This window comes from Camelus dromedarius, chromosome 2 (genome assembly GCF_036321535.1).
Source record: "Camelus dromedarius isolate mCamDro1 chromosome 2, mCamDro1.pat, whole genome shotgun sequence".
In the NCBI taxonomy this organism is placed as follows: domain Eukaryota; kingdom Metazoa; phylum Chordata; class Mammalia; order Artiodactyla; family Camelidae; genus Camelus; species Camelus dromedarius.
Genome location: NC_087437.1, coordinates 48,151,992 through 48,175,090, shown reverse-complemented (window position 1 = coordinate 48,175,090; position 23,099 = coordinate 48,151,992). Strand labels below are relative to the sequence as shown.

The 23,099-nt window shown below is 36.7% G+C and overlaps 1 protein-coding gene across 11 annotated transcripts in view; it reads left to right on the top strand.

Moving 5' to 3' along the window:
• PEX5L (peroxisomal biogenesis factor 5 like) overlaps positions 1 to 23,099 on the top strand; it is a 375,321-nt gene that overhangs the window by 192,034 nt on the left and 160,188 nt on the right. For 3 of the 11 annotated variants that reach the window (XM_031451717.2, XM_031451713.2, XM_031451708.2), the window contains exons 1-2: positions 20,994 to 21,119; positions 21,827 to 21,986. The exons of 4 other annotated variants lie outside the window; for them this stretch is intronic. In XM_031451717.2, coding sequence (XP_031307577.1) covers positions 21,894 to 21,986 — 93 coding nt within the window. In that variant the 5' untranslated portion in view covers positions 20,994 to 21,119; positions 21,827 to 21,893. Of the gene's footprint in view, positions 1 to 20,840; positions 21,987 to 23,099 lie in introns of those variants that run through there. 4 more of the 11 variants (XM_064493056.1, XM_010976245.3, XM_010976242.3 and 1 more) reach the window with 2 other exon arrangements.

Genomic DNA, 23,099 nt, shown 5'->3' with positions numbered 1-23,099 from the left:
AGGAATCTATCTCATAGAACTAAAACAATCAGAAACTGAGGATGCTAGTTGGAGCACTGTTCAGAGCTGAGGGGAAAAAGAAACCAAGTGAATGCCCATTTTAAGAAAACGGTTGAAAAGTCATAGTACATTCATACCTAGAATAACATGCAAGTATTAAAAAGAACAAACTAGAGCTATGAAGGCTGATTTAGGTGATGTTTTATGAGGCATAATTGTGAGAGGGAAAAAAAAGACACAAAGAAGTAAGCGTCATATCATATTATTTGTAAAATGTAAAACAGTGACAACCCCAGCTAATGTATATGTGTATATGATTAAACGTATTTATCTACAAGTATGTGTGTTTGACTATGACAATGACTAAAATAGAGAAAATACATACTGCATTGTTAATTATGCATGAGAGGGACTTGGTGATATGAATATATTGGGAGGCAGGAGTAGGCAAGAAAATAATACATATTATATCATCCCATTAGAGCATTTATGTCAAGCTATAGATATTCTTAAATTTTTATCTTAAAATGATTAAAATAGTGGTTTCAAGTCAAACTCACAGACAACTGCTTGAGAGCACAATGAAAAATAAATATAGCTTACATTATTTATCAACCCCTGCCAAAGAATGTACACATAGTTTTAACTACAAGGACATGGTTTGAAGCCTTATTTTATATTTTTATACCTTCCCCTCTGAAGCCTTATTTTATAAGCAATGACAATAACAGAATTCAATAAAAACTTAAAAGTGTCCACCACTAGTGGTAAACTATGTAACACTGCATAGCAATTGAAAATGATGTTGTGGAAATATGCATATTTACAAGAAGGAAGCTCATAATATATTAAATCAAGAAAGCATATATACTATGATCCTTTTAAAATCATTTTTAAATCTCAATGGAAAATGGGCAAAATCAGAAATAACTGATAAGCTGGAATTTATTAAAAGTTATTAAAAACTGCTCTGCAAAAGGCAATGTTAAAAGAATGAAAAAAGCCACAGACTAGGAGAAAATATTTAAAAAACTACAGCTGATAAAGGACTACTATTCAATATATACAGAGAACTCTTAAAACTCAACAATGGGTAAATAATTTGATTTTTTAAATGGACCAAAGAACTTAAGAGACACCTCACCAAAGAAGATATAAAGATGGCAGATAAGCATATGAAAAGATGCTCTATATCATATGTTACCAGGGAAATGCAAATAAAACAATGAGTTACTACTACATACCTACTAGAATGGCCAAAGTCTGAAACTCTGATAACACCAAATGCTGTCAAGAATGCAAAACGGTACAGACACTTTGGAAGATAGTTTGGTGATTTCTTATAAAACTAAACATACTTTTACCATACTATCCAAAACTGCACTCCTTGGTAATCACCCAAAGTAGCTGAAAACTTACATTCATACAAACACCTTCACATGGATTTTTACAGCAGCTTTCTTCATAATTGCTAAAACCTGGAAGCAACCAAGATGTCCTTCAGTGGGTGAATGGAAAAACTGTGGTACATGCAGACAGTGAAATATTATTCAGTGCTAAAAAGAAATGAGCTATCGAATGACAAAAAGACAGAGAGGAACTTTAAGTGCATATTACTAAGTGAAAAAAAGCCAATCTTAAAAGGCTACATGTTGTATGATTCTAACTACATGATCTCTGGAAAAGACAAAAAACTATGGAGACAGTGAAAAGATCAATGGTTGCAGGGGGAAGGGAGAGGCACAGAGGATGTTTAGGGCATTGGAAATACTCTTTATGATATTGTAATTCTGGATATATATCATTATACATTTGTCCAAACCAATAGAATATACTGCACCAAGAGTGAACCCTAAAATAAACTGTGGACTTGGGTAATTATGAAGTGTCAATGTAGGCTCATCTTTGATAACAAATGTACCATTCTGGTAAGTGATGTTGACAATAGGGAAGCCTATGCGTGTATGGGGGCAGAAGTTGCTCAATTATGTTGCAAATCTACAACTGCTCTAAAACTTTAAAGTCTTAAAAAAAAAAAGAAAAAGAAAAATGGGCAAAAGATATGAGTAGGCATTTTATCAAAACTTGTACAAATTGCTGACAAACTTATAAGTTATATGTTCCAATTCACTGGTAGTCAGGAAATGAAAATTAAAGAAACATCTATTTTATAGAAACTTTGGAAAAACAGACATCAAAATGTCAAGGGTGAGCTCTGGATAATGGTTTTCGTAATTTTTCTTTCTTTCTTTGTCTTACTTATATTTTTAAATATATACATGTGTTACTGTTAAAATAACGAGTAGTTTTTACTGCTATCCAAACCCAGTAAAATATGATCATTCATACTTATTTTACATCACTTAAGAGCCAGATCAAGAATCAGATATTTTATGGAGTCTTCTCAAACAGTTCCATCCCACATTCTTCTTCACCATTTTGGACATTCTTGTGCGTTGATAGTCTACATATTTTAATACTTGTTCTTTAATTGCTTCATTTTTAGAAATTTTATTTGTTCAACAAAAAATTATTGAGGGCTTTTGTGCTACATACAGAATTTCCTTATGAGTAGGGACCATTTGCTCCACTTCCATTGCATCTCCTGGTTTACATACTCCAGCTCTGACATAAAATCACTATTTGATGAACACACAGTAGTTGATTTTTAGTTAACCTTTCTTGAGCCTCATTTTTTCTCTCATCTGTAATGCTAGGGTAACAGAGGTTGGACTAAATGTTCTTTAGATTCCTTTCAGCTCTGAAAATCCAGTAATTTTGTTTCCACACTTTCCCATTTGTACCTAGCTTGAATAAACCTTTTAACAGTCTAGCAACCAGGACATGCCCATGAGGTTGGGCAGAATAGACTATATCGAGTATCACCTCAGAGCATATCTGCTTTGTGTGATAAGTCTACTCTGTCTTTATTTTAATCACTGGACTGCTTGCTCTCTGAGGGCACTATCCGGGTGGGATTGACTCAGGTTCTCACAAACCCTGGCATATAAATAGGACTCAGGAGGTGACATCATTATTATATCCTACCTTTTAAGAACAAAAACAAACGTCTAATAAATATACCACTTTCATAAATAAACACAGTGGCAATTACATATCTAGGAGACAGGACAGTCTAGATTTGATTTGTCATAGCAAATGGCTAAAGTAAAGAAAATATACTTTGTTACATGTTTTGTATGATTTATTTTCTGCAATATTTTTAAAATAAATACCATGTGTTTTAGAGAGAAGGGAAAGAGAGAAAGAGGGAGGATAGTATGAACCTAGAAATGATTTAGGCAGCAGAAGAGCTGTGTCTGTTGATACACAGAGGGAAAGAACTGTGGGAGACTGAGAGATGGAAGATGCAGGTGAGAGAATAACTGGTGAAACAGTGGCAAAATCCATGTGAGGGAAATGAGATCTGAACCACAGGTGGAGAACTTCATCCTATCAGGCAATTTTTCCTCCTAAAAAAAAAAAAAAATTGGCAAGAAAGAATAACCACAAGATAAAGACCCAGAGATGAGTGAAGGGAAAGAAAGGATGTCAAGGCTCTCTACATCTCAGAAAGCAGCTCTGACTGGGGCAGGCAGAGGGATCAGCCTTTGGGGCAATGATAATAAGAAATTGCCAGCTGCTATGCGAACCCAGCTATTATACATCAGCATGTGTCTGCAGTGGATGCAGTCACCTTGGCCTTGTGACTTTGCTTATAAAACTTGATGATCTGGACGTGGCAATGCATCCAGGATGCAGTAAGCACATCACTGAAATGCCTTGTGGGCCCCAGTGCTATGCTGTCCGGGGATCCCGGAGAGGGTGATGGTCTAAGGGGGAAGTGCCCAGGGCCTCCACGTCTGCTTAAAGACCACAAGTCGTTTTGGTGCAGTTTCAGTGGAGGTGAAGGAGCAGACTGCTGAAAGACCAGGCTGTCGTGGTGGAGGGGAGTCCTGATGAAAGTGCTTGACATTTGCAGCTGCTCCCAGGAATACATGTAGGACACAAGGAGCCAGGTAGTCCCTAAGTCTCAGACACACTCCCAGATTTTTGAGGGATCGTGGGATGCAGATCCTCTGTCCTTCAGGAGCATTACAGAGTTGTTCATATGCAGGGATAGGAGTTGTGCAAATAGGTTTGAATGATAGCTCCAAAACTGACTAGCCAAGTGAACTAGTGGGAATGTACCAGTAGTTTTACATCTCAGTTTCCTCATCTGTAAGACAGATATAAGGAGAATACTTGCCTTAGGAAGTTGTGAAAATTAAGTGAAATAATGTAAGCACAGTTCTGAGCAAAGTTCCTGGGATAAGGTAAGCACTCAGTAAATTATTGGTACTATCAACAGTTTAAATATTATCAGAATGATGGAACATGATGAGAAACAGGAACCAATGGAACAAAAAGAGTTGAATGTTATTTTTAAATGTAGGGAAAATACATAAGTAAGATAAAGGCCAAGATCTTTTCTCTATTGAAAGTGATTGATAATAGAACCTACATGAGATTTATAAATGCAACAACCAAAGAAACATTTTCTTACAAGCATAGATGCATAGAATGGTGGAGCTGGAACACAATAAAAATAATTTCATCTGATCCAGTCATTTTACATATAAGGAAACCAAGGTTCAGATGTATTAAGTAACTGGCACAAATGGTATTAACTGGCAGTGGCAACACTGGAGCAAAGCTATCCTTTACTAATATGCTTGACATATTACACTCTAGTATTAGCACTGTTCATTTCCCATTAAGTTTGCTTTATGCATTTAGGTCATAAATGCAAGATCAGGATATCCTGATTTCTAGCAACAAAGCACTGTCCAATGCACCTACATATAATTTTTAGCTCATTTCTTTCATATTTAATACTAATAACTACCTTCCACATAAATGTTGGGAAATACAAGGTAAGGAGTTGATCATAAAATTAAAAGATCAAAATGTGATTTTGTAATATCCAACAACATATTCTTAACTCCAAGTTTCCTCTATATTGATAAAAGTCACATTTTTATCATTTGAGATGAAATGTACCTGAAACAAACAGCCAGTATGAGTTTTTTTTATAACATTCTTTTATAAATAATATTCATGGTATTTTTTTTACAAATAATATTCATGGAATGATTCTGTCAAAGTTTATTGGAAAAGTCATTATTCCTGGTGAATCATTTCCATGATCTAAATGCATAAGGCAAAGCTAACAAGAAATGAAAATTGCTTAATGTGGTTACTAATACTAGATATAAATATGTCAAGTATATTAGTAAAAAAAATACTATTTAAACATATCATAACAAAGTTAGAATGGTAGAAACACAGTATATACATGCTTAAATTTTATGTACTAGTTACCTGATATTTCTGCACTTTAAATTTTGTCTACTGAAAATAAAAGAGGGACTACGTATCCCTCTCCAGTATCTACTTCGTGAGAGGTTTGTAAGAATTTGAATATATAAAATAAGCATGGTGAGCATTTTTTAAATTTTTAATATATAAATATAGAAGCATCATTCAAAACAGCAAATGAGTTAGTAGAGATAATCCCATTTAAAATATTATCATGCTCTCCTAGTGAATTGTTGTGATTATTTATGTAACTATAAATCATCTACACTTTCCAATATTTGCCAAAGAATACATTTAAGATATCAAACCTCATATATTAAGTTTTTATGCTAAGATGACTACATAAAAACTGTATTTATATGAAAATTTTTGAGTCTGTTCACAGCAATATGCCCTCTTGTTAGAATAGCAGGACTTAAAGTTCAAAGTATTTAATATTTTCATGGTAAGGGGGACACTTCATTTCTGGATGGTATGATGGCTTGAGGGAAAATGTTAGCAGTGGCACCACTCAGCTTCCATTTAATGTTTAAGTTGGAAGCCAAATCTCAAACTGGGGAACCTGGAGCTCAGCTGGTCTGGTGTGTAGTTAAGTGGTCCATCCGTACAGTCCAAAATGAAGAATTCTGAAGATATTGCTAAGCCCTCTGTGGACTAAGCTGGTCTGTGGTACATTGGTCTATTCAAATATTCTACTGTGATATATAATTTAGGTAATGTCCTTCACTCTATCATGAATAAAAAGAAAATCATTGACCCTGAATGTAAGAACACTTAAGTCTTAAAGTTAGCACAAGCAAGTTTTTGAAAGTTGACCACAGTCCTTCAAACAGGAAACATAGGAGAATCACCTTAATCTCAAGAAATCTTAGTCACACCGGTACCTGAATCCTGAGTTCATAACCTTACCTGTTCCCTTGGCCCACTGGCTTCTTTCTGATGACATCTCTTTGTGTGCTCTCTGGAACGTTTTCCTGCCATGCAGTTTGGCTTTGGCATTCCACCCAAGTTTGTGGGTTCCAGCATTCTAATCTTCCCATGTGATTGGTTTTATCCAACCCGGGCCCACAGTGACTGTTACACTTCACCATACCCCACCCAACTGCGCAGCCCCAGATTTAGAAATTTGTGTCCCAAAAAAAAGGATTTCAGTGCATCCGTTTGTACTTTACTGTCCTGCTGTCATACAGGGAGCAGCTGAGTCTAAGGACTCATGCCATCAGGTGCTCTTTTTACCCAGTGCTTCACCTGCCTGCTGCCAACATTAGTAACTCTACCCTCTGTAATTGAGCCCATTCCTTAATGCAATAGACTTTTAGATCTCACGGGATCTATAACTGATTTAGACTGCCCTAAATTTAATCATTTTTAACTTTTGACAGAAGTGCAATTGTTCTGATTGTAACCCACTGCTTACATGGGGACACTGACTTCACTCCTGTCATTTTTAACCTTTAGCTGCACATTGGAATCACCTGAGGAGTGTTTTTAAGTGTTTAAAGTAATACTGAGGCCCAAGCCCACCCCAGACCAGTTGTATCAGAATCTCTAAGAGTGGGACCTGGATATTTGTTTAGATACAAAACCTGGTTCTTCCTTGAGAAAGCTACTTTACTCTCTTTTCCTCAGTTTCCTACCTGTACAATGAAGACAATAAAGTTCTCATATGGTTATAGTGAGAACAAGATGAATAAATATATGTAAAATGCTTAGACATACCTGGCCCATCATAAATACTTAATAAGTGTTATTATTATTACCTCATAGGGTTATCATGAGAACAGAATAGCTGTAAGTGTTCAGTAAGTATTAAGCAGATGATAAAAGAAGTTTGTAAGCACTAATGCGCTAATCAAATGTAAAATTTTTCCATTATTTTATATTACGAGTAGTATATGCATCTGAATATTACAAAATTTAAATTTCTTTAAACTTTACATTGCTATAACGCCAAGCACAAAATATGTACTTAATTACAATTTTAAAATTGATTTGGTTGTGTTTTCAAAGATCATGTCCACCAGAAACAATTCTGTAATGACTATTGGAAGTCTCTTGACAATACAATGGAATGGGAAATTTGGGGAAATAGTTTTATCTAGATAGTGATATTCTGGAGGAGAGGGTACTGGCCTAATTCATTTCTGTGTGTCTGAGTGTTGCATAGTGACTGGGATATATTAGGAACTCCATAAATAGTAGGAAAGTTGGGAGGGGAAGGTAGGAAGGGGTGTTCATCTCTTAGTCAAATTTAGGAAACCAGAGGAAAATGTTATGGGATATGTTCTTAAGGATATACATTATCTACTTTTTATTAATTTTGATTTTGAACAGATAACCTAACTTTTCTATGTGATTCAGTTGTTTCATCTTTAATATTTATGTTAGCGTAGGAATTAGCACAACTCTTCTACTTGATTTAACAAATTTGAATGCACTTCTTTAAAGTTTAAATAATTTTTAGTGAAATGGTACAGACAATGACAGAGAACTGGAAGGGTGGATTGGTTTGGATTAATTCAGTTGGTTTCACTGGTACAACAGTGTTACTTAAACTGGGAAGCGGGGTGCCGATTCCCTTCAAACAATTAGCTTTTAATGTTTACTGAGTGTTCTCTGTATCAGAAACTGCATTTGGTGCGGGTTGGACACAGAAGACAAGTAGGGGCCATGGGCCCTGTCTGCCTGCAGTGGATGGAGCCAGGGGACTCCATTCTGTTCCAAGGCCTCTGACTTATCCCTACCACTGAGTTCTGCTGGCTTCCTTGGAGGCCTGTGCAAAAAATGCCAGTGAATTCAGTCAATTCCAAGACCAATGCCAGGAAAAAAAAAAAAACAAACAAAAACTACTCCAAGTCTATCCTCTATGCTTTGGGACAGAATATGTAAACTTGTCTTTTAGTTTTTATATTGAAATGGAATTTCACTGATTTTTCAGTAAAGAGCCTTCCAGAATAACACAAAGAATACACATCCAAGTTTATTTCTATGTAAACACCAACTTGCCAAACCCTGGCGATTCTATTCCTTTTGCTATTATCTTCTTTCAGGTTTATTACCTATAATTTGGCTCCTAGCTACATTTGTGTCTCCACTTTTCACTCCCTTCAATGAATTCTGTACCTTGTTGCCTGGTTGGTTTTCCTGAACAGGTGTTTACACAGACACTTAAAGATGACTGAGCTTTAACGTATTCCTTCTTGTGAAAACATATTTTCACATCCAATTTCAACTACTTCTATTTGTTGCATCAAAATGGAGACTTACCTTTGTTGCAGGCTTTTCTTATGTTAAGAAATATTGAACTTGACAGATGTGAAGGAAGTATACATAGCAGCTTGTGGAAGACCCTAAATCCTCTTCAGGATTTGAATTCGTATTATATTTTAATTAGGCTTAGCTGCTTTCTTTAATTAACAATGGCCCTCTTTCTTAATCACTACAAACGTACTAATTAACTGGCTTCCCAATAGTTTCAAAAGAAATCATACAAACAGCAACATTAAAGATCATTGAGTATAAACCTCTATTTGGAAAGTGGAAAAGCTGAGCTCAGTCAAGAGTTGCGATAAACAGCCTGCTAAGAAAAATGTGATAAAAACAAGGCTGGGACCCAGATGTTGACACAAACCAAAGTCCTTCTCTACCTACTTTCCAAATCCACCATCTGTAGTCATTCTTTTCCTGTATCCTTAATACTTTGCATCATCCCCGAAACACTGTAAAAAATCCAGTTTGTGTTAAAAGTAGATTTAACAAAGAGGTGAACTTCAAAAGGGTCAGCGAAGGCTCACTGCTGGGGTTCTGCTCCAGTTACTTGACAGCAGCATCTGAGTTGGGTTTAGTTGGCTTTTTGCAAAGGGGAGGTTTGGTCAGGCCAGAACTCTTCCTGTTGCTTGGCTTTAGGTTCACAGGAAAGCGAACCGTCAAGGGGATGTTCTGATGTATCCATGAACTGCAGCTAAGCCATTCAGGGTCTTCTTAAAATAAAGCTCTGCTGTTCTCAGTACAGCCTTCTAAAAGTTGACACAGCAAGAATTGCTTCACACCAGGTTCTATTTTTAAATCCTAGTCAAAAAAACAATTTTTTTTAACTTCAAGATTGAGTTTCTGAACCATCTTTGATGAGTCTTAACCATCTTGCTAGAAAAGGTTGCTTAGTGGTTACACACTGTCAACTCAACCTGGAAAGAAGGAAGGACAGAAGGAAGGAAAGAGGGAAGGAAGGGAGTGAGGGTGGCAGAGAGAGAGGAGAAAGAGGAAGGGACTGAAGGAAAGAAAGATATCAGCTAATAATAGCTAATATTTATTTTTTGATTATATTAAATGTGCCAAGCGCTGTTCCAAACACTTCCCTTGTATTAATTAAATCTTTCCCTCAACAACTCAAGGAGATAGGTTCTGCTATTATTCTCAGAAGAGAAAACTTAGGCATGTAAGAGTTAAATTACTCGCTCAAAGCCATACAGCTAGTATGTGGCAGAGCTGGCTTTAAACCAAGCAATCTGATCTCAGAGACTGACCTCTTTGAGCTGGATGTTTGTCTGAAAAAACACTAAAGGGCTGTTGACTTTTCTTGATTTTTTTTTCTTTTTCTCCTTAACCAAACACGAGTCTTTGCATTATGTATTCAGTCAGATGGAAATATGCTGGAGGCAAGGGGCTGAGCTAAAAAGAACCCAGCCTTTTGGACTGCTCAGAAGCCCCCTGGATCTAATTCTGCTCTGCTGCTTATGCATTGTGTGAACTTAGGCACAACCTTGAAAATCCTAAACCTTTAGGACTTTCCATTTCCTCATTTGAAAACTAAAAACAAAGTCATGGTATTATTAAGAGAATTAAATGAGATAACATATGTAAAGTCATGATTCTAGTGCGTAGCAAACCATCCTCCCCCAGATAAATTTGCTATAACAAAGTGAAATTTTTAATGGATCATTCTCATTTTATTACTGTTGCATAAAGTTGTATATATCTATATAGAAAAATAGGTGAGGTTGTTCCTATGAATGCTAACTGTTATTATCATTGTTAACTTATCGGGTATCAATATATAAATATACTATGTTGATATCAATGTGCAGAGATAGGTAAGTTAATACCATTAATACTCCTCTGCTAATGAACTGCTTCCTCCAGAAACTCTTACCTCCTTAACTGCCAGCATTTGGCTCATTTCCTTCCACACCTGCTTTTACCAGCATTGCCCCCAAACATCAAGTAGTTGAAGGGCTCTTCCCAAGCTGCTCGGAAGCCTGACTTGTCCTGAAGGAACTGAGCAGAGAGAGGCTCCAGGTGTGAAGGCAAGAGAACCAAAACTAGGAAAACATAGAGAAAACAGCCTTCGTAGCTAAGGTTAGACAGCCTTACCCGGATTCAGCAGCCTAAGGTAGGGACCGGAAGGAGGACATTCAAGGTGGCGATGTCTAGCAGCCACTCAAAGCTGGTCTGGACCCAGCCTGGCAAGAGTGATGTATTGGCCTAGCTGGTCACCTCTAAATTGGAACGCAGAGTTGAGGTGTAGGTCAACAGCATGTATAGAACGACCGCTGGCCGTTTCTAGCCTGGAAAAGTCTGCATTTCTGTTATTGCTGTTCAGGCCTGCAATTGTTCTGAAGCTCTTCATTTGCTATTTATCTATTTCTGTCTTATTGACTGAACCTTTCCATATTTGACCTAAGAGTTGGGTGAAACCCAAGCTGCTCTGGCCTTGTGCAGGGTTACACTGTTATGCTAAGTAAGAAAATAATAATAACAGGACCTAATGTATACTAAGCACTGTTTCACATAACTGGGCATAATATTATTTCCCACAATCCTTATATATGGGCAAAGGAAATGGGCTTGGAGAAGTCAGGATCCTTGCTCAGATCCAAAAGTTATGTCAATACCCAGCTCTTGTTTCTTTTGTATGAGAGTTGTGCATAGTCTATGCCAATAATAACCAAAAAGGCTTTTTTTCTCTCTAGGGATGAAAAAAGACCACAGAACCTAAGATCAGCAGACGTCAGTTTGACTCTGTGTTCTAGATGGACAAAGCACTTTTTCTCTCTTAGAATCCATTTCCTCAGCTGTTAACATAAGTAAGGAGAATAATACCTACCTATGAAATTGCCTAGAAAAAGTGAAGGATATAACACATGTAGAAGTATTTGCAAACTCTAAAGCTATAATCATTAAATGTAATTCAGATATATACTCAAGTATCACGCAATGCAATTTATCACAAGACTTAATTGGATAATTTTTAACATGGTCTATTATGGAATTTTCCACCAGAATCTAAAAGGGCTAAATTGACTTTGTTTATCATTATTAAAGAGAGGGAAAATGAAAACTCATCTTCTAAGGGCAAATTGTTCTACAACCTCAGAACAAGAATAAGTTTACATTCTTTCTATTATAGCAGTCATTTTCAAACTGCTGTCTCAGTGCCCCTCTGCACTCTTAAAAGATATTAAAGACACCAGAGAGCTTTTGTTTATATAGGTTATGTCTATTGGCATTTACTGTATTTAAAAAAGAAGACTATGAAATTTTTTAGCTATGTATTTACTAAACTCATTGAAAATAGCAACAAAACACTCATTGCTAACACGGATAACTATTTCTTAAAAATCTCTATTTTCAAAAAATAGAAATTTTGGTGAGAGGCATGGCACTGTTTTACATTTTTACAAATTTCGTTCATACGAGAGCTTACTAGAAGAATGAATTCTCGTATCTGCTTCTGCATTTAATCTGTTGCCTTTTTTTTGGTTAAAATATAAAAAGAAAAATTTGTCTTCATACAAATATGCAGTTGGAAAAGGAAGGAGTATTTTAATAGCCATTTCAAATAATTATGGATAATCTTTAGTACTACATCAAAACTTGACATGTTATTTCTTAAGGTTTAGTAGCAATGTGACACTTGAAGTGATATCAATAAACTGTGTACTTTTTATATTAAAATCCATTGTTCTCCCCTACACTTTGAGTAGATCTTTAACCCATGCACAGTTTGATAACATGCCATGTATCTGTCATTTGGGAAATATTAGTTCACTGAGTTATTCATATCTTCCAAATGTTGCCATATTTCATTATACAATACCAAAAAATAATTCACTAATATCACTAATCTCATGAGGAACATGTTTGACTGTTGGGAAGTTATCAAGATACAAGTTTGCAAAATTCTAACTTTCACTGAAAGCTTGAATTTTGGCATCAAATGTTGATTGTTCTCCTTGAAAGCTCTCTTCATTTATTTGGGGGGAAAAATGCAAGATGCCCAGATTTAAGTAGCCATAGTTTGTCTGTAGGTCATTTTTTCCAAGTAAAAATGCTACTACATTTATTTAAATTAGCCAGTTCAGTCCCCAACAAGTACAGTTTGGTGCCACTACCTTGATTCCTACCAAGGTGCTAATAATTTTATCCACTGTTGCCTTTGCACCATCAGTGCAAATTGTCAGCACAGCAAAAAAAAGTAAATAATGTTTTAGTACTATCATGAAAATAGTTTTAACTTCACAGACCACCTGAAAGAATCTCAGAAACCACCAGGGTTCTGCTGACAATACTTAAGAGCTGGCATTGTCTCTTAAGGGTTAAGTGCATTTTCAATCTGATGGTTTTCAGGATTTCTTAAACTTTTCTTAACAAAAAAAGGTGTTTTTTTTTGAGGTGGACTTGAACTTGTCAGATAGATATCAATGTGTGTTAACGTGAAGAGATATTCACAATACATTATTGAGTAAAAAGTAGCGTAGTATTTATACTACGACCACATTTATGTCGTAAAAATACATACGTATACATATGAACATACATATTTATACACATATACATATACGCATCTGTGTATAAACATGGGTGGAGGATGACATCAACAAGAGAGAATAAGAGGGGTGAAGAGTAATGGCAGTAGTTAACCTTTTCCTTTTTGCTATAAAGCAAAAGGATTTCATTAAATGTTTACTAAGCATCAACAATGTGACAGGCACACTTCTGTACTTGAAAAAAATTTTAAGTGTTTTTTATAAGGAGAAGCTTCTGGCTTTTATAATTTTAAAAAGCTTTTTCCATTTGGGGCATGGTACTATCCATGGCGATTTAGCTGTTCCTTACTGAAGCCTTGCTTCATAAACCCCCACACTCGCCTACCCAGGACAATTTTACAAGAGTGCAGGAGTTTTTAAAAGATTCTTTGTTAACATCTATAACTACTTCCAAAGATGTATTTAAAGTAATTGAGCTGCAGTCATCCTGTCTCTCAGTGCTATGTCATCCATATAGTATTCACTGGGGGTGTTAATCAGAGATTGCAAAAAGAGTCTTCAAAGAAACCCTTCCAGTGCTCTCAAGTGGATATGAGCTTCGTGCTCTTCATTGCTGAAATTTCTCTGCTCTGTATTGTTTGAGAAGTCTTTCTCACTGTGTCTTTAAAATCTTGTGATGGCCTCTGTAAAGCAAGCATCTAAGATTTGGGGTTTGGTTCCTAAAGAGGAAAAAAAGGAAAAATGCAAAGATTGGAACTGATGGAAGAAGATCATCCATAGTCAGCTGTACTCACTGGGATGCTGTGGTCTTGTAGAAAGAAGTCATTCTGTATCTCTGAGGTTTGCTTACATGTTGCTGAATATCCTTTCACAGTTTGCATGTAACGTGTAATTATTTTTAAATATTAATAACAAAATAGTGTCTCATTAGATAGCAAGCATCTCCAAACCAACTTTGAGCAAGAAGATAAATATTGTGGTTGGATCTACCTCACTTTACCTCACCTTATTCCAGCTTTCCCCCATTATAAAGTTTTATCCTCTGACAAGTTAAAAATAAGTGAAATGCAATGGAAGCAATGAGTAAATACATCCATTTTCAATATTTTATATTCCTGAGGCAGTTTTTAGGTTTGCATAAAGAATTCCTGTTGTTGATGTCTAAAAATCACAATAAATCCTTTTAGAAGTTCTACAGTACTGAACAATTTCACATTGTATTTTTAAAACAGACTCCCTTTGTTTTTGTCAAATAGTAAGAAACAACAAGGAAAGTTTAGATATTACTTTAGAACTTTAGAGTGCAGCCATTCATTATATACCGCTTGATTTTCCCCCTCATTAGCAGTAATACTTTCTATATCAAGCAAGGTGTTAGTTGATGTTTGTCAAAAAGTTGTGTATGTGATTTAACTGATAGTCACACGTCCAGTGGATAAACAAGCTGTCAGTGACCCAGGTCTTTCTTGTTCCTGTACATCCCATGGCTTAGAAGAGCTCCCTCAACAAGTCGTTGCCCAGAAGCCCTTATCCGTGAAGAAGTTGGATAGGAATCCCAGATCTTTTAGTGATTTCCATGTCTTACGTGTAAGGTTGTCTTCAGTTAATTTATAAGCCATTGCAGAAAAGGGATGAATGGAAGAAGTCATCAGGAAACTGACAGGAAAATGACCAGAATTGTGATGTTAACTTAGGATTCCTGAGATTATCAAGGCCAGAGGGGAGAGCCCAGAGGTGAGGGGAGAGCCCAGAGGTGACAGGAGTAATGGGCTGTACCTCCAGGGAATATCACTTCAGGAAGAGAAAAGACTTCTAAGCCTTCGTGGCTCTGTGCAGATCCATATGAAAAACAAAGTTCTCAAGTTATTTCATCCATGATAATAATAATTAAAAAAAAGCTGGTTGTAAACCAGCGAGTCACATAGATGCAGCTTAACGGTAAACAGCTTCAACTTTCTGCATAGATTTTATGGTGGAAGTGCAAACTTTGGGTTGACTCTTGTCAGCAACAAAATTTCATAGACAAATTTTTCTTAAGCACTGTCAAAGCTTCAAAGCAGTGTGTGAGTTTAGAGAAGGTATGAAAATAGACGCATGATGTACTTGGGAAGCAGAATGTTTATAGAAGCAGCTAGTTTGTTTTTTTTTCTTTTCCTTTTCATTGAAGTAAAAAGATTGCTGTTTCTTCCATAAGGACATAAACTCATCTTGTCCAGATCAGTTGTTGTGAAGGAAGTCAGTGGCAGGTGTGCGATCCAGGCACACCCGCTGCCCGTGAGAGGGAAAAGGAGCCGCTGGAGAGACCAGTGATAAGTGCGTGTGCCTGAGGTCGGAGGTCGGACCAGCACAGTCCTAGCCCCATCTAGAAGGGCCAATACCTGTGAAAAAATAAGAAACCATATTGATAGGGATCAGAAGCAGAACATCAAGTAATAGTTTTCATTTTAAGTAGATTATTTCTTAATTTTCCTCAAGCTACAAAGATACAAATATATAGTTTACCCTTTTATTCATTCTTTTTTTCAGGGAGGGGGACTTTTGATGAGATAGTAGTGTTCATTTACCATTTGAGGAGCCAAAATCATGTCAGTTCTCTCAGTCACATTACTGGTCTTACACCAACAATCACTCCAAACTTGCTGTTTGGGTGATGACAGGTAAAACTGCCGAATGAGAGCTTTTAGTTTCACCTTGCCTTGGAAACAGCACCAAGACCGCATAATGCCAAGAAATCTAGTAATTAAAATATATACCATTTTTCAATCATTATTGTGCTTCAGACAGCAGAAGACAATTTTTATATATCAGTCATTGCATGCTACACCACTGCATTTACAGCTTTAAGAGCCAAGTCTAGAAGAAATGAAAAAATAATTTTTGTAGAGATGAGAACCTTTCAGACAAAAGAATTGGACTCAGAACTTTCCTGTTAAAAAGGACCTCATTTTTTGTTTGTTTTTTCTTTGAATGTGGTTCTGTTTGGTTTGGGGGGTGAGGGAGGGTTAAGAAGAGTTTACTTATTGTCCTCAAAGTAATGTGGAACCTTGCTGAATCTGACATAACTGACATTTCAAATTTAATTATTGTTTTCTGCCTACTTAAGAAACCACTCAAGTACTGTGCTGTTCCTTAGAGCATGTCACCCCTCTGAGAAGCTGTTAGCCACCCAGCCCTGCCTGAGTCTTGCTACTTTTGCTGGAGGTACCAGAGGGAAATACTTACTATACAGCCCAGAGTAAAGTGAAGTTACTTGCAGGAAACACTGATGATAAAAGGATATGAAATTGTGGACGTGATAATTAATATCAACTGGCACTGCCCATCACACCCTGGATTTGTTTCAAAAAATCAAGTTGTTTGATCACTTGCTTTTGACTGAGAACTGTAAAAACCTCAGCCCTCTGATCAGAAATCCTTCCCCTAATCCTAGTGAGAGGGCCTATCACTAGCACATAATGCTAGAAATGTAGTTCACGGATCTGCTTTTCAAATGAAAGTAACGGGAGGGTACTACTGTTGCTGGAAGGTAACAAATCCTAAACTTTTGGTGCTCTTATTTTGGAAACTTACTAAACCAATGGTTTTGCTTTTCTGAGTTTTAAAGTGAAATTCAATTAAATAAACCTTGGAGGAAAGAATGTGTAAATGTGGCGGCGTCTACTATATGTACTATACTTTAAAAATACATCTCAGCAGATAGATGATGGACAGATAGGAAAAAAACAAGTATATTAAAATGTTAGTGGTGGAATCTAGGTAGTAAGTATATAGGTGCTCACCGTAAAATTCCTTTAACTTAGCTATATGTTTGATTTTTTTATGATAAAATATTGGAAAAGATATATAAGACGGTGCATACCTAGTACTGAATTTGTGTACTTGAGAAACAGTCATTGCAAAACGATATAAGATTGAGTAATCTTAATGGATATTTATATTGGAGAATTCTCATCTTTGGAAAACTTGGAAAATAGAAAATATTTTTAAGATGCTTGGGAACTCTTCAGGTTATTCTCTTACAGACCAAAAGCCACTCTAAAGATAGGAAAGGCAGCATTAAGGAAGAACTGCAAGGCTATATAGCAAAAATTATATTGTGTGTCACTGCCATTTTATTATTTAACAAGTCACTGGATATCTATTTTCCCAATTAGATTTAGCCTAAAAATCAGAAAGTTACTAAATATCTGGGCACATGCATATGACTTAAATCATAGTTTAAAATGCATCAACATATTTGTTGTGCTTGCATTTCTTTTTTCAGCCAGCAGTAGACCTTTAGAACTGAGACTGATTACCCTAAGTTGTGTGTGCCTGAGCCTGGCCCAAAACTAAAAAAATTGCACCCTGTGGCTATTTTGTTTTGCCATATTGTCACAGTTGATGAGGGGAGAACACAACGGTGAATGTCTTTCAAGAACTATTTAAAGAAAAAAAATAGTTCTTGAAAAATGCCAAACATAAGCCCCTCTGCAAATGATTCTCCATAAGGATGACATTATCCCTTCAGAAAGTTGATTTCCTCCACATATAAGAAAAATAAGAGATCTCAAAATTGTCCTTTTACTTAGTAAGGTGATTACTTTCTGTTTAAAAGGTCTGTTCAGGCTTATGTCATAAACAGGGAAACTCTCAAGCTCTTATTCCAAGTCTTTGGGGAGAAACCCCTTCTCCCTCATTTTCTGTTTTCTCTTTTCATTGTTTCTTTGGCTTCCACAGCAGTTGTGTTGGTAGATATGTTGACACTGTGGATCTTAAAAAAAAGGGGGGGGGGACATGGAGCCAAAATGATGTCAAAGAACTGAAAGCTTAATATTATAAGGGAGAGTCAAGAGGAAACGGGCATATTAAATGCAATAAACAAAACGTCCACTTCACCATCTGACCACACTTGCCACAAGGGACAGAAGCAATAACTGTAGCATGAATGCCTAACATTTAAAAAAAAAACAAGCTTTCATTCCTCTGGAAATATAATAAAGGAAGAGTAAAGCCCTGACCAAGTCATTTTTCTGTGAAGTGGACTTTAAATGAGTCTTCTCGATGGCAACTTTATAGATCTCTCAAGCCATCACATTTTGTTTTCTTTTTTAAAAAATACAATTATAAAAGAAATTTATTCTTCTTTCAAGAAACTCCTAAGTCTAAAAAGAACACACAGATCATGCATAATTCCATCCCCTAGGAAAAGGGGTTTTAATATTTGGTGTCTGTCCTTTCAGATTTTTCTTCTAGAAATACGTATCACACAATTGTACATTTTAAAAGAGAACCATACAGTTTTTCTCTGAAAGCACTTTGCTCGTACTTTCTTGTTTTATGAATGATTCCCCGTCACCCTCTGGTGTCTACATTTTCACTTTCTTTATTGTTCCTTCTCGAACTGTAAATAAAGATACTCAATACCTTTACACAGGGGAAGAGGGGGAAGCTATAACTTTCCCAGTATTCTTGCCCTGTATTTTTTGTCATTTCACAAATATTTCTGCTCCCTTTTCCCCCTTCCCTTTTTCTTTGTAAGCTGTGGTAAGAACACTTAACATGAGATCTACTATCTTCACAGATTTTTCCCTCTGTCTTTTTCTTTCAGGCCTCTCTAAGGGAAAATAAGTCCTCTCTCACCTTTACTGCCATTTATTCATAATTTACCCTAATCTTGCTTCCATGTTCACTAGTTCTCTGTTCCCAAAGTCCTTGGTGACTTCCAAAATGCCAAGTACAATGCAAGTGTGTAGTCCGCCTCCTTATTTAATTTTCCCGGCATCTGACCCTGTCTACAACATATTTTCCTTCGGCTGCGTTCTGCCTCTCCTCCTACACCTATGACCATTCCTAGTCCGCCTCTTTCATGGGGTTCTTTTCTTTGGCCCACTCTTTACATGTAACGATTCTGCAGGACTCCAGCCTTAGTCCTCATCTCTTCTGTCTCTACATGTTCTTTAATGAGCTCTACTGCTCCTACAAGTTGAATTATCCCCATCAATCCACATTTCCTGCCCTTATCTCTCTTGTAAGATACAGATCCAAGTGGCCAGCTGGATCTTTCCACTGGGATGAACTTTCCACAGACACCACAAACTCAGCAAGTATCTTCTCAGCACAGCGTCTCCTTTCCCAGGCCTCCCCTCTTCTTATCGATACTCTGTTCAACTGATGGTAACACCATCAACAGTTATAATAGTATAAATACCAGCAAAGACGTTTCTGAAAATACTTGATACAGACTTGACCACCGAAAGAAGTAATATTTGCATTTATTTTGACATCTATAGTCAAGCATAAAGTGCACGTGGGACTAATTCATACAATTAGCTCTAAAGAAGGGCTACTAGAGAATTTGATCATTAGGAGTCCATTGGTGACTCTCGGGAATGCAGTTACAGTGAATTGCAAACTGATTGTGATTGGTTTAGAAGTGAAGAGAAAGGAAAGGACTGTGACTAGTGGGCATGGACCACACTCTCGATGGTAAAGAGGTAAGAGAGATTGAATGAATATCTTTAAGGGAAGGCAGAGTGAGAAAGGCACCTTTTAGGACAGGGAAAACAGCACTTTTGCAGGCTGTGGGGAAGGAAGGTGGTGGAGAATGGATTGAAGATAGGAAAGACAAGAAGATAGGAACTGACTACTGACAACCACAAAGAAGAGATTAGGAAGATCTTTGTTTCTTCTGTCTATATTATACAGTCTTCATTAACATTTACTTTAATAAATTCAAGTCTACTATTTAGTTCTTATTGCAGTATTGAATAAATAATAACAAAACAAATTTTGGAAATATTTATATTTCTATTTCTTTAACCTTTACATTTATTTTGACATCTGTAGTTAGGCAAAAGATGTAATTGAGGCTAATTTGTACAATTAACTATATCACATATTCTTTTTCCCTTTCGGAACTTCCTTTATATATGCCATTCCTAATGAGAATGAAGAATCCTTTTAATTCAGTCCATACACAACTTATCTTTCAACTAAACTCTTACTTTTTAATAAACTCTTATTCCAAAATGGACATTGGGTGCTTCATTTTTCAGGTATCTATCCCATCAGATTTTGTTGATGTTTTGTTGTCACTTACTTGCAAGATTTTCTTATAGAATACATCCAATACCTGTGGCCATGTATTATTTTCCTATACAGTTTCCAACTTTTATGATTCATTTAATTCAACTGAATAAACCCACCTTTCTGTTCTACTTTTGTGGAGGTAGACAAGGTTGAGGAGAGATGATGGACCATCTATAGAGAGGGAGGATTACCAGTTAGGATCAATGTTTCTAAGAAGACAACAGATTTGATCCCATGGTGTTTAAAAAGTTGTCAGCACTAACCAAAAACCAGATAGTTCTCATTCCAGTTATTCAGAAAGGATTCATAATGGCATGGGGAAGATGGGAGACACTGTGTTTGGACTTTAAGAGATGGGACACTTATACTGAGCTGAAAGCCTCTTCCAGGGAGGGAGGCATTCTCAGCAAATGGTGACTATTTCCTTTCTCTCTGTACCCACTTCTCCCGCCCCGCAGTCCTCACCGTTTTACTTCCTCTGCACTGATGCTCCCTCCTCAGCTGCATGTAGGAGCAGTGCCCAGCAGGCAGCATGCCCAGGCTCAGGTCGACTGGGGCCTAACCTTACTGCCTCAGTTGAGATCCTCAGCTCCAGTGTCAGCCAGCGGAGTGGGAGGAGCACAGGAAGTGAATAGCATCTGGCTTCTCTTCCCACAGAAGCCCTGCCTCCTCACGCTGGGACAGTGGAGAGGTTGGCTTTCTTTCTCCTTCTAGTTCAGTCCTTTGACTAATGGGAAAGACCACGCAGACGCTATGGAGTTGCTTTTTGTGCCTGAAAAAAGTGCATAGATAGAAGACAGGGATTCCTGGCTGGGAGGAGGGAGGAGAGCTGAAGATCCCTGCCCAGGCTGGCCGGTCCAAGCAGTCAAAGTGGGAAGCTGAGTGCTTGAAAGAGGATTATGCTCGCAGTAGAAATAAGCAGTAAGTGAGCGAATAACCATTATGGCTTAGAAAAGGCTTAATCCCCCTGGGGTTATGGGGTGAACTAGAAAATATTGCTTAACTCAAGAGGAAAACTGCTTCTGACTCTGTGTACAATTGTCTGCTGTTTGGAGACTAAGGGCTTAAGTACAAACCCAGAGCTCTAAATGCCTCCTCCCACTGTTGGAAAATGCCAACTTCTCCTTACAGTAGTTGGGGATATAATCTCCTTCCCTGACCTAGCCTCTTCCTGGGAAGATTTACTACTAAACCAGATAAGGAATTGAGATTAAATTGGAAAGGTGAAATCTGGTACTGGCAGAAATGGCAATTTTGAATTATGTTCTGTGAATGCTAACATTCTTATATCTATTAGCGGTGATTTGCTAATCACAAGAAAGTCTGGGGTGGGGCCTTAAAAAGGAAAATTGAAGGCTCTTATGACAGAGAAGCTGAGTAGTCCATATGTGTGAGATGAAATATAAAAATGTATATAATTAATAATAGGTGGGGGGTTGAGCATTAAACTAGGACAGCCATCAGGGAACATAGAAATGCTTGGATAAAAATTAGTTAGAAAAGGAGAAATTTTAGTTTCAATGACTTTTTGTGCTAGCCAAAAATTTCCTAATGATTATGAAGTCAAGACAGTGATTCAGGGATACTTTGATTATTTTGGTACATTATATATATGGTTGCTGGGCAAGATCTGTGGTTCTCTGGTCAGTGAGTTCTGGCAATGTAGCCACTGCTGCTGGTACAAAGAATTCTGGGATGTCTGACAGTGAAATGGATGGAAGGACCCACATTCCATCTCTACTTAATGTCCTTTTGTCCAGAAATCGGGTCATGCAAATGAGCTACTTGGTACGTATACAGATCAATATTCGGAAAGGCATTTCTAAATGTTTTGCATTAGAGGGTCTCTGGACAATATTTTATGGCAACCAGTGGACTAAAAGGATACAAAAGCAAAGTGATAGGAAGGAAGTCAGCTTGATTAAAACCAACCTTGTACTTTTTGTTTTCCATCAGTCCTGAAATGGAACCTCAAATGAGGACAAGAATAATAATAGAGAGAAGTACTGTGGCCATCTGTTCTGTTCTAAGTGGCTAAACTCATTAATATATGAATGAGAATTCAGATTTTATTTATGCATCCTAATACTTGAAGATTCAGAAAATCTCTTTATTACAGAAAAAAAAAACCACAAAAATAGGAAGTGTGTTTATTGGGGAGGAAATGTGGAAATCTGGTTTTGAAATGTTATAGGGGAAAAAACAGACAAGAATTGTGTCCCACAGTGTAAAGAAGATTTATGTCTTGTTTGTTAAAGGATGTAATTCTTCTCCCGATGAGATGAGGATCCTAGTATGGCACAGTAGATGCAAACTTAAGAAGTATTTTTAAGTCCTTTAATTCTAGTTGATGTAGTTAATACATAAAGCAAGGAATGTTTTTTAAAAAATAATAACCTTGGACTACAGCTAACTACGTAGTGAATTTTCTTTTCTTTTTCTTACTGGTCCTCTACAGAGGTACTATGCTTTCTGAAATTATGAAGAAGCAACTGTAGTTTCTGATATTTCCTTTAACCAGTGCACTGGGAAAAAGGAAAAAAAGGCTCAGACATACTATCTTTCTCCTGTAACACAACAGTAAAATGGTTGTCATGATCTGTGTCCTTTCCTAACTTTATAACTTTTCCTATGGGGAGGGTAGATGGGGAGAAAATGCCAATAAAGTGCATTTTTCAAAATGGTCTGTACTCTTCCAACTTTTCAAACTACCTAATTTTGAAGATTATTTATCTTTTTAAAATTATTTCTGGATTGTTTTTTCCAAAGTTAGTTTTCATTGGATTTATAAGCAAATGTAGAAAATCTAAGGATTTATTATCTGAATTGTGTTATACTTGCTTGTTCTTAAAAATATATAAAGGATTAAAATAAAACAATAACTTAAGTCTTAAACATAGT